At 37.9% G+C, this 13,234-nt stretch overlaps 1 protein-coding gene across 3 annotated transcripts in view; it reads right to left on the reverse strand.

The window, feature by feature from the left end:
- Positions 1-13,234, reverse strand: part of AGTPBP1 (ATP/GTP binding carboxypeptidase 1) — a 182,236-nt gene that overhangs the window by 133,758 nt on the left and 35,244 nt on the right. For 2 of the 3 annotated variants that reach the window (XM_043453279.1, XM_043453281.1), the window contains exons 3-4: positions 12,715-12,839; positions 2,254-2,321 (exon numbers count right to left, since the gene is read on the reverse strand). In XM_043453279.1, the coding sequence (XP_043309214.1) occupies positions 2,254-2,321; positions 12,715-12,839 (193 nt within the window). The remainder of the gene's footprint in view (positions 1-2,253; positions 2,322-12,714; positions 12,840-13,234) is intronic. The other variant, XM_043453282.1, reaches the window with a different exon arrangement.

Raw genomic sequence — 13,234 nt, forward strand, 5'->3', positions numbered from 1 at the left:
TACTTCTCCTTTCGTGTCTGTTAGTATTTGCTTTATATTTTTAGATGCTGTATATTGAATGCATATATGTTAACGAATTTAATATCCTCTTTTTGTATCGATCCTATTATTATTATATAATGTCCTTGTCTTTTGTTTTACCCTTTTTTCATAAAGGGTTTTTTGGACTGGTACATGTATTGTTACCCATGCTTTTTTCTGTTTGTTCATGTCTCAATTTATTGAGGTCAACAGAGATGGGAGGTGGTGAATTACAAATGGGAGATATAAGGATAATTATTATGGTTTCCCAGGTGGCACCAGTGGTAAAGAACCACTGCCAATGCAGGAAACATAAGAGACAGAGCTTCAATCCCCAGGTTGGGAAGATCCCCGAGAGGAGAAAACGGCAACCCACTCCAGTATTCTTGTGTGAACAATCCCATGGACAAAGTAACCTGGCCAGGTATGGTCAATGGGGTTGCAAAGACTCAGACACGACTGAAGTGACTTAGCGCACACACATATGCAAGGACAATTATTATAGAAATAAGAATCAAAACAACGAGGTTTCACCTCACACCTGTCGGAAAGGCTATCATCAAAACAACACAAAAAACAAAGGTTGCAAAGGATGTGGAAGAAAAAACCTTTGTACACTGCTGGTAGGAATGTATATTGGTATAGCCACTGTGGACAACAGTATGAATGTTTCTCAAAACTAAAAACAGAACAACTGTATGATCCAGCAATTGACTTCTGAGTATATAGCCAAACAAATAAAGGCAACAAAAACATTTGAAGAGATATATGCACCCCAATGTTCAAAGCAGTACTATTTATAATAGCCAAGCTATGGAAGCAACCCAAGTATCCACCAACAGCCAAACAATATTACTCAGCCATAAAAAAAAATAATGAAATTCTATCATTTGCAGTAATGTGGATGAATCTAGAGGATTTTATGCTTAGTGAAATAAATCAGAGAGAAAGACAAATATTACATGTCATCACTTATATGTGGACTCTAAAAAATAATACAAACAAATGGATAAAGCAAAATTGAAATAGTCTCACAGATACAGAAAACAAACTAGTGGTTACCAATGGGGAAACAGGCATGTTAGGGGTATGGAATTAAGACTTACAAACTATTATGTAAAAAATACAGGCAACAAGAATATATTGTACAGCACAGGGAATTTATAGCCATTATCTTATAATAATTTTAATGGAGTATAAACTGCAAAAATATTGAATCACTATGCTGTACATCTGAAACTATAAAAAATATAATATTGTAAATTAATTACACTTTAACTAAAAAAAAAAACAAAAAACAGGAATTCCCTGGTGGTCCAGTGGTTAGGACTCTGTGCTTTCACTGCCAAGGGCACAGGTTCAATCCCTAGTCAGGGAAATAAGACCCTGTGGGCCATATGGTGAGGTGCATTCAAAACACAGACACAACACACACACACTTTGGCCACCTGATGTGAAGAGCCAACTCGCTGGAAAAGAGATTGATGCTGGGAAAGACAGGTCAGGAGGAGAAGGGGCGACAGAAGATGAGATGGTTGGATGGCATCATCGACTCGATGGACATGAGTTTGAGCAAACTCTGGGAGATAGTGAGGGACAGGGAAGCCGGGTGAGCTGCAGTCCATGGGGTCGCAAAGAGTCGGACACAACTGAGCAACTGAACAACAACAACACATGAACTCACTCCCTGATCTCCCCTCCCCAGTTCTAATGAGATATAATTTGACATATAACATTGTTTAACTCTAAGGTATACAATGTACTTAATCCTTATTCTTAACATTTCACTGAATAAAATATAAAATCGTGATTCTGAGCATGTCCTGCTGATCCACCACAAACTTTTATACTAGCACAGAAATGTAATTAATATCAACAGTTATGCAACCAATGTATGAAGTACACTTAATCATGAATATATAGCAACTAACACAATAAGTGAGAATTTCCAATTTCAATCATTTAAGCTAAAGGTTTATTTCCAATTAGTGTTTTATTTTTAATGTTAAGGTTTAAAATAGGGTTATCATTATAACCATAGGGAAATAAAGTTAGAAATTTACCTAATACATATCAGAATGCTTATATCCCCATTGTGAATAATCTAAAAAATAAAACAAACTCCCATTCACTGGCTCTTCCACTAGGATAAAAATTCTGTACTTCAGTTTTTTTCCCCTAAGTACTAGTTGGTATTAACAGCTACATAATTAAAGCATATCAGTGACCAACCTCTAATGTTGACAGCAGAACCTCCATTCCTGTAGAACCTTTGGCTGTCATTTCTCTCCTTGTTTTTTCTGAAAAGTAGGGGGAAAAAAAAAGCTTTCTTCTAAAACATGAAAGAAAAAAAAAAACTGCATAATGTTTTATCATGTAGTTAACATATACTAAGATTAGATAATGTATAAAACGTATAATCAATGTCTCCACTGGGCCAGCAAACACTCTAAATTGGTTCTTAAATGTTCTTCCACTGATGTTGCTAGTGCCACTCTGTGGGCACTGCTAGAGTTCAGTTTACAGAACCTTCCCTGCATTTCATCACAGCTTCTATCACGGACTAAGTGAATCCCTGTCAATACAACTAAAATCTTAAGATCAATATAATAAGACAGGTACCAGAACCAGAGGTGAAGTAGGAACAATAAAGGCAAGCCTCTTTATTATCTTTATGACAAAAACCAGAAAACATTTAATCAAGATTCATGAAAACAGAAGCCTACCACCATTTTGAAGTGGTTCATTAATACTATTTTTAAATTCTGACTTCAATTTTAAAAAAACACATTGTAAATCAACTGCACCTCAATAAAAAAAGGTTTTTTTTAATTTGAAGCACATAGAAATATGACTAAGGAAGAACAATTCATGACTCAGATGATCCCTGTCATCACAATAAATAGAAAAAAAATCACTATAAATTATTTTTATTATTTAAACATTCCTAAATTTCTCCACAATTCTTTTCATTTAATTAAAAAAGGGGGAAGGAGAGCTTAGAGGCCAATATTTAGGAAAAGAGATAAACTTTAAATGTATTTATATATATTTTATGCATATTTTAAAGGTTACACTCTATGTAGAATTAAAATAACACTGATTATACTCCTCATGTGTACAATACATCCTTGTAGCCTGCTGCTGCTGCTGCTGCTAAGTCACTTCAGTCGTGTCTGACTCTGCGCAACCCCAAAGACAGAAGCCCACCAGGCTCCTCCGTCCCCAGGATTCTCCAGGCAAGAACACTGGAGTGGGTTGCCATTTCCTTCTCCAATGCATGCAAGTGAAAAGTGAAAGTGAAGTCGCTCAGTCGTGTCCGACTCTTAGCGACCCCATGGACTGCAGCCCACCAGGCTCCTCCACCCATGGGATTTTCCAGGCAAGAGTACTGGAGTGGAATGCCATTGCCTTCTCCACCTTGTAGCCTAGCTTACATCAAATACTTTGTACCTCTCATTCCCCACCACTATACTGCACCTCCCTCCCCACTAATAACCACTAGTTTGTTCCCTATATCTGCGTGTTTGCTTCTTTCTTATATTCCCATTTGTTATACTTTTTAGATTCCACATTTAAGTGATAGCACACAGTATTTGTCTTTCTCTGTCGGATTTATTTCTCTTAGAATAATGCCACCAAGTCCAGCCATGTTGCTGCAAAAGGCAAAATCTTGTTCTGTTTATGGCTGAGAAGTATTCCATGTTGCATGTGTGTGTGTGTGTGTGTGTGTGTATGTATCATATCTTCTCATCCATTCATCTGTTGATAGTTAAGTTACTTCCATATATTGGCAACTGTAAATAATGCTGATATGAGTACTGGGGTGTAAATATATATCTTCTAATTGTAATATACTCAGGAGTGGAATTTCTAGATCAAATGGTAGTTCTATCGTTAGTTTTTTGAGAAACCTCCATACTGTTTTCCACAGTGGTTGTACCAATTTACATTCCTACCAACAGTGTACAAGGGTTATTTCCTCCACTTCCTCACCAACATTTGTTATTTGTGTTCTTTTTATTGACAGCCATTCTGACAGGTGTGAGGTGATATCCCATTGGGGTTTTTACTTGCATTTCCCTGATGGTTGGTGACACTGTACATTTCTGAAAATGTGCCTATATTTCCTAGATTGTCCATTTTATTGCTATGTAGTTGTTCATAGTAGTCTCTTCTGATCATTTTTATTTCTGTGGTGTCAGCCATAATGTCTTTTTCATTTCTGATTTTATCATGTTGAGCACCCTCTTTGTTTTACATATTAGGCTATAGGCTTGTCAATCTTGTTTATCTTTTCAAAAAACCAGCTCTTAGTTTCACTAATATTTTCTTTTTTTCTTTTTTCATCTCTATATCATTTATTTCTGCTCTGATCTTTATGATTTCTTTCCCTCTACTAACTCTGGATTTTGTTTGTTCCTTTTTCTCCCCTACTCCCCTTAGGTGCAAGGGTAAATTGTTTATTTGAGATTTTTGTTTCCTGAGGTCAGCCAGTATCACTATAAACTTGCCTGTGAGAACTGCTTTTACTGCATCCTATGGATTTCAGATTATTATTTTCATTTTACTTGTTTCCAGGTATTTTATGATTTTCTTTGATTTCTTCAATGATCCACTTCTTGTTTAATAACATTTGTTTAGCTTCCACATCTTTGTGCTTTGCAGTTTTTTCCTTATAGTTGCTTTCCAGGCTCATAGTTTTGTGGTTAGAAAAGCACTTGATATGACTTCAATTTTCTTAAATTTCCCCAGGCTTATTTTGTGGCCTAGCATGCAATCTATCCTGGAGAATGTTTCACATGCACTTGAAAAGAACGTGTGCTTTGAGGCTTTCAGAGGGAATGTTACGTCCAAGGAGCGGCGGCTGCTCAGGCGCAGGAGGGCCAAGAAGAGCTACTCCACATTCAAGGTCAGGAGGGGTGGCCGTGAGGAGATACCCCTCATCCAAGGTAAGAAGCAGCGGCTGCGCTTTGTTGGAGCAGCCGTAAAGAGATACCCCACATCCAAGGTAAGAGAAACCCAAGTAAGACAGTAGGTGTTGCAAGAGGGCATCAAAGGGCAGACACCCTGAAACCATAATCACAGAAAACTAGCCAATCTGATCACAGGACCACAGTCTTGTCTAACTCAATCAAACTAAGCCATGCCGTGTGGGGCCACCCAAGACGGACGGGTCATGGTGGAGGTCTGACAGAATGTGGTACACTGGAGAAGGGAATGGCAAACCACTTCAGTATTCTTGCCTTGAGAACCCCATGAACAGTATGAAAAGGCAAAATGATAGGATACTGAAAGAGGAACTCCCCAAGTCAGTAGATGCCCAATATGCTACTGGAGATCAGTGGAGCAATAACTTCAGAAAGAATGAAGGGATGGAGCCAAAGCAAAAACAATACCCAGTTGTGGATGGGACTGGTGATAGAAGCAAGGTCCAAGGCTGTAAAGAGCAATATTGCATAGGAACCTGGAAATGTTAGGTCCATGAATCAAGGCAAATTGGAAGTGGTCAAACAGGAGATGGCAAGAGTGAATGTCAACATTCTAGGAATCAGCGAACTAAGATAGACTGGAATGGGTGAATTTAACTCAGATGACCATTATATCTACTACTGTGGGCAGGAATCCCTTAGAAGAAATGGAGTAGCCATCATGGTCAACAAAAGAGTCTGAAATGCAGTACTTGGATACAATCTCAAAAATGACAGAATGATTTCTGTTCGTTTCCAAGGCAAACCATTCAATATCACGGTAATCCAAGCCTATGCCCCAACCAGTAACACTGAAGAAGCTGAAGAAGCTGGTTCTATGAAGACCTACAAGACCTTTTAGAACTAACACCCAATAAAGATGTCCTTTTCATTATAGGGGACTGGAATGCAAAAGTAGGAAGTCAAAAAACACCTGGAGTAACAGGCAAATTTGGCATTGGGAGTACGGAATGAAGCCGGGCAAAGGCTAACAGAGTTTTGCCAAGAGAATGCACTGGACATAGCAAACACCCTCTTCCGACAACACAACAGAAGACTCTACACATGGACATCACCAGATGGTCAATACCAAAACCAGACTGAGTATGTGCTTTGCAGCCAAAGATGGAGAAGCTCTATACAGTCAGCAAAAACAAGACCAGGAGCTGACTGTGGCTCATGTTATGAACTCCTTATTGCCAAATTCAGACTTAAACTGAAGAAAGTAGGGAAAACCACTAGACCATTCAGGTATGACCTAAATCATATCCCTTATGACTATACAGTAGGAGCAAGAAATAGATTTAAGGGACTAGATCTGATAGACAGAGTGCCTGATGAACTATGGATGGAGGTTCATGACATTGTACAGGAGACAAGGATCAAGACCATCCCCATGGAAAAGGAATGTAAAAAGGCAAAATGGTTGTCTGAGGAGGCCTTACAAATAGCTGTGAAAAGAAGAGAAGTGAAAAGCAAAGGAAAAAAGGAAAGATATTCCCATTTGAATACAGAGTTCCAAAGAATAGCCAGGAGAGATAAGAAAGCCTTCCTCAGCGATCAACGCAAAGAAATAGAGAAAAAACAGGAAAAATAGTAAAGACTATAGATCTCTTCAAGAAAATTAGAGATACCAAGGGAATATTTCATGCAAAGATGGGTTCGATAAAGGACAGAAATGGTATGGTCCTAACAGAGGCTGAAGATATTAAGAAGAGGTGGCAAGAATACACAGAAGAACTGTGCAAAAAAGATCTTCACGACCCAGATAATCACGATGGTGTGATTATCTAGGTGGTGTGGCACCTAGAGCCACACATCCTGAAATGTGAAGTCAAGTGGGCCTTAGAAAGCATCACTATGAACAAAGCTAGTGGAAGTGATGGAATTCCAATTGAGCTATCTCAAATCCTGAAAGATGATGCTGTGAAAGTGCTGCACTCAATATGCCAGCAAATTTGGATAACTCAGCAATGGCCACAGGACTGGAAAAGGTCAGTTTTCATTCCAATCCCCAAAGGCAATCCCAAAGAATGCTCAAACTACCACACAATTGCACTCATCTCACACACTAGTAAAGTAATGTTCAAAATTCTCCAAGCCAGGCTTCAGCAATACATGAACCGTAAATTTCCAGATGTTCAAGCTGGTTTTAGAAAAGGCAGAGGAACCAGAGATCAAATTGCCAACATCCGCTGGATCATCGAAAAAGCAAGAGAGTTCCAGAAAAACATCTATTTCTGCTTTATTGACTATGACAAAGCCTTTGACTGTGTGGATCACAATAAACTGTGGAAAATTCTGAAGGAGATGGGAATACCAGACCACCTGACCTGTCTCTTGAGAAACCTGTATGCAGGGCAGGAAGCAACAGTTAGAACTGGACATGGAACAAAAGGCTGGTTCCAAATAGGAAAAGGAGTACGTCAAGGCTGTATATTATCACCCTGCTTATTTAACTTATATGCAGAGTACATCATGAGAAATGCTGGGCTGGAAGAAGCACAAGCTGGAATCAAGATTGCCGGGAGAAATGTCAATAACCTCAGATATGCAGATGACACCACCCTTATGGCAGAAAGTGAAGAGGAACTAAAAAGCCTCTTGATGAAAGTGAAGGAGGAGAGTGAAAAAGTTGACTTAAAGCTCAACATTCAGAAAACTAAGAGCATGGCATCTGGTCCCATCACTTCATGGGAAATAGATGGAGAAACAGTGGAAGCAGTGTCAGACTTTATTTTGGGGGGCTCCAAAATCACTGCAGATGGTGACTGCAGCCATGAAATTAAAAGACGCTTACTCCTTGGAAGGAAAGTTATGACCAACCTAGATAGTATATTAAAAACCAGAGACATTACTTTGTCAACAAAGGTCCATCTAGTCAAGGCTATGGTTTTTCCAGTAGTCACGTATGGATGTGAGAATTGGACTATAAAGAAAGCTGAGCCCCGAAGAATTGATGCTTTTGAACTGTGGTGTTGGAGGAGACTCTTGAGAGTCCCTTGGACTGCAAGGAGATCCAACCAGTCCATCCTAAAGGAGATCAGTCCTGGGTGTTCATTGGAAGGACGGGTGCTGAAGCTGAAACTCCAGTACTTTGGCCACCTCATGCGAAGAGTTGACTCATTGGAAAAGACCCTGGTGCTGGGAGGGATTGGGGGCAGGAGGAGAAGGTGACGACAGAGGATGAGATGGCTGGATGGCATCACCAACTCGATGGACATGAGTTTGAGTAAACTCTGGGAGTTGGTGATGGACAGGGAAGCCTGGTGTGCTACAGTCAATGGGGTCACAAGGAGTCGGACACAACTGAGCAACTGAACTGAACTATATATATATAGTTTCTTTGGTTTAATTTGTCATTTAAGGTCAGTGTTTCCTTGCTGCTTTTCTGTCTGGATGATATGTCCATTGATGTAAGTGGGTTGGAGTGTTAAAGCCCCCTACTACTACAGTATTACTGTCCAGTTCTCCCTCTGTGCCTATTCTCTCTTTATACCTTTAATATTTGCTACACATATATAGGTGCTCCTACATTAGGTGCATATTTATTTACAATTGAATTGACCCCTTGATCAATATGTTAAGTCCTTTTCTGTCTTTAAAGTCTATTTTGTCTGATTTATTTATTTGTCTGATTTATTTTATTTTGTCTGATACAAATATTGCTACCTCAGCTTTCTTTTGATTTCCATTTGCATGTAATACTTTTACCTGCAGAAGAAATGTTTAAAGCTAGCAGAGGCTTAATGAAAAAAGTTGTCTCTATAACATGAAAGTGCAAGTAAAGCAGCAAGTGCTGATGAAGCAGTTGCAGTGAGCTGGCTACATGAAACAACTGACTTTCAACATGGACAAAATATACTTATATAGGAGGCAGAAGCTATCCAGGGCTTTCATACCTAGGGAGGAAAAGTCAGTACCTGACTTCAAAGCTTCTCTTATTAGAAACTTATGCCATCTTGTGACTTGGAGATGAAACCAGTGCTCATTTACAATTCCAAGAACCCTAGGGCCCTTAACAATTAAGCTCAATATACTCTGCCGGTACTGTATCAATGGAACAATGATGCCTGGATGATAGTACATGGCCTCCAACAAGGTTTACTGACTATTTTAAAACCCACTGTTGAGACGTACTACTCAAAAGAAGATTTTTTTCTAAATGGGACTGCTCATTGCTAATGGACCTTCTCACTCCAGAGCTCTGATGAAGATATACAAGATTAGTGTTGTTTTCATGCCTGCTAACACAATATCCACTCTGCAATCCATGGATCAAGGAATAATTTTGCCTTTCAAGTCTTCATATTTAACAAACACATTTCATTAGGCTGTAGCTGTCATAGGTAGTGATTCCACTGATGGATCTAGACAAAGTCAATTAAAAATCTTCTAGAAAGAGTTCACCATTCTAGATGCCATTAAGAACATTTGTGATTTATTAGAAGAGGTCAAAACATCAACATACACAGAAGTTCGGAAGAAGTTGATTTCAACTTTTCATGGATGACTTTGAGGGGTTCAAGACTTCAGAAGAGGAAGTAACTGCAGATGTGGTAGAAATAGCAAGAGAACTAGAATTAAAAGTGGATCCTGAAGATATGACCTGCAGAATTGCTGCATTCTCATGATAAAATGTTAACAGGTGAGGAGCTGTTCTTAAAGATAAGCAAAGAAAGTGGTTTCTTGAGATGGAATCTATTCCTGGTGAAGACTGAAGTGGCAACAAAGAATTTAGAATACTAGGAAAACTTAGCTGATAAAGGAGCAGCAAATTGGGATAAAATCCAATTTTAAAAGAAGTTCTGCTGTGGGTAAATGCTATCAAACAGCACTGCATGCAGCAGTGAAAAAGTGTGAAAGAGTGTGTGTAGCTAATTTCACTGTCTTATTTTAAGAAATTGCTACAGCCACACCAACCGTCAACAACTACTACCTTGATCAATCAGCAGCCTATTATAAATAGAGAGGCAAGACACTCCAAGAGCAAAAAGGTTATGACTCACTGAAGGCTTAGATTTTTTAGCAACAAAGTATTTCTAATTAAGGTATGTACATTTTTTACACATATGTTATTGCACACTTCATAGACTAAAGCACAGTGTAAACATAACTTTTATATGCACTAGGAACCAAAAACTTCACGTGACTCACCCTATTGCGATGTTTGCTTTATTGCAGTGGTATGAAATCAAACATGCAGCATCTCTGAGGACTCCCTATACTTCCACATATGAGCCATATCATATATCATAAATAATTAATTACTGATAATGGTTGAATAATGTAGTTATACAGTCCCACAGTTTGGCTATATCAAAATTAATTCAACCATTTTCTCACTGTTGGATATTTAAGGTGGTTTCTACAACTCTGATTTTACATACAGACTGAAACATCTCCAAATAGTCTTTTTATAATATGATTTTTATTTCACTCAGGTTTCTGAGAGTGAAGTGTTAAATAAAACAGCAGGTGCACTTTAAATCTTAATAACATTGCCAGATTCTTTTCTCCAAAGTTTATAGTAATTATTACACCACCTACAGTGTATGAGAATACCCTATTTTCCATGCCTTCAACAGTACTGGATATTGTCATTCTCTAATTTCTGCCAAGGTAACTAATGAGAAATAATTTCATTGTTTTTATTAGTAATTCCTGACTTTTAATATATGTTTATTGGCTATTTGTATTTCTTCTTCTTTGAGCCATAAATTCCTAATCATTCTCTCTAAAATGGATAGATAACAGGACAATCTTTCACTACTAATTTATACTGTGTCAACTATAAATAGAGTCATTGGATTACATAATCTCAGGGGACAGCATCCAAGGGCTGGCTCCCCCACTGGTGGGTGGAGGGTGAGGAAAAGGACAATGTGTGGTTGTCGTATGGCTAGGTGAATTTTTAGTGATGGTGTTGGAGTAGGGGCTTCTAGAATGTGATGGGAAGAATCTACAGTCATGAGAGCAGGTAAACACAAGTAGTATCTATAGGTTTAAAAATTTGTCTTCTCTTGGTTTTTGCTGAGGTGCTTTGTTTTAAGGAGTTATTTCATGTGAGAAGACAGTGTAATACTGGGTATACCTATCTTTGCACTAATACAGTGACTATCCTTACACATTTACCTTAGTTGATAAGCACAATATTTACAAAGGCTAGAATCCAGTATAGCAACTTTCTGAATTAAAAGATTTTGCTAGAAACAAATGCAAAGATCTCTCCTAGGTTTGGGGATGCTATCAAATATTCCTTAAATGGGCTACACAGGAATAAGCTATCAAAATAAAATAAGGGCCTATGACCACGAAGATGGGTTAATAAATACCAGCTTCCTGAACACAGTAAATGTTTTGCTGAACATCTTACTTCAATGGCCTATACCTCTAGAATAACAAAATAATAAAAAACCAATAAACTAAAATAATTGTGAATTGTCTGGATCTTAATTTTAATAGAATGCCTTCAATGTGTCACTGTCAAATATTAAGGCAGCAGTTGATTTACCCTTATTTAGAAAAAGAAAAATCAAGGTGTTTTTATCCTTTTTAAATCAAGCACAGATTTTGGAATCCTAAATTTCTTAAATTTAAAAAAATTTAAGAAAATCTTAAAAAATCTTAAATTTTTTAGCTCCTATTGAGATAATTACATGGGTTTTATTGGACCTGTCCAAATAATGTTATACTGATACATTTACTTATAATTAGACTTAATTTACTAGTGTTTTATTTGGAATTTTTCAAGTTAATGTTCCTTAGTGCAAAGTTAATACTTTTCTTCTCTTGTATTCTGTCAAGGTTTGACGCCCTATGGCTCAGTGGTGAAAAATCCACCTGCCAAGCAGGAGATGTAGGTTCAATCCCTGGAGAAGGAAATAGCAACCCACTCCAATATTCTTGCCTGGGAAATCCCACGGACAGAGGAGCCTGGCGGACTACAGTCCCTGGGGTTGCAAAGAGTCAGACACGACTTAGCAACAACAGCAGTACTAGCTTTATACATTGGATAAATTATGCTTAATTATAGATATCATTTATTGAACACTTTAACATCATTTTTACACACTTCTCATATAAATTTCATGCTAATTACATGATATTTTTTATTTTTTATTTTTTTTTCATTTTTATTAGTTGGAGGCTAATTACTTCACAATATTGTAGTAGTTTTTGCCATAAATTGACATGAATCAGCCATGGATTTACATGTGTTCCCCATCCCGATCCCCTCTCCCACCTCCCTCTCCATCCCATCCCTCTGGGTCTTCCCAGTGCACCAGCCCTGAGCACTTGTCTCATGCATCCAACATGATATTTCTTATCTCTATTTCAGAGTCAGTGCAACTAAGTCCCACAGGTTCAAAACTTCCCTGAGGTCACCCAATCACCCAATGACAGTGCTTGCATTTCAAAGCAGAGACAATACTAATAACTGATATAATACCCGACATCTCTGTCAACATTCTACAAGTACTACTGGAATCAGGTGCTACCTGAAAAATGGGGGGAGGAGGGCAATCATATATAAGTGAAATCATAATCATTTTTAGAAACAACGTTTTGAATAACAATTTCTTCCACAGTTATTCAGTTTTCGATTTCTTGAATCTGTATAGAAAGTTCGAATTTTACATAAAATCATATATTTCTCATTTTTAGCACCTACTTTTAAGCAATTAAGAAAGCATTTCAGAAACAAGAGATGAAAGCTTACCTTGACTCTGAGCCAGATGAAGAATTTTTGATGTGACATATCTGGCAGTATCTGATTCTGTAGATTCAGTATTGATCTTCTCCAGCTGAGCCAGGAGTCCCACAATTCTAGAGTTATTGGTAAGGCTAAAAAGAATATTACTTTAAATTAGGGCACATTCTGCATCAATTGTAAATTCAATACTATGAAGATCAGTTGTTAAATCAAAATTCTACCCTTCTAAAAACATTAAGCATTTACACTTGTCACATATCCTTAATCTATTTTAGAGCTTAATATTGCAAACATTCAGTTGATATAAGTGAGAAACATTCTATTTCAAAAAACCATGAAGGTGCATTCAACCCTGCCAAGCAGTCTTCCATCACATCCTGAAAGTTTCCAGTCCCCCCACAAGCAGACTTTTACACATTCTATGCTCTCCTCAGACTCTAACCATCCCTTCTACCCGGCTCCACTTTTCAGTTAGCACCCTGCTTCACAACTATTATAAACTCAAAGAAGAAAACACTTATTCACA

Source organism: Cervus canadensis, chromosome 30 (assembly GCF_019320065.1).
Source record: "Cervus canadensis isolate Bull #8, Minnesota chromosome 30, ASM1932006v1, whole genome shotgun sequence".
Taxonomy (NCBI): domain Eukaryota; kingdom Metazoa; phylum Chordata; class Mammalia; order Artiodactyla; family Cervidae; genus Cervus; species Cervus canadensis.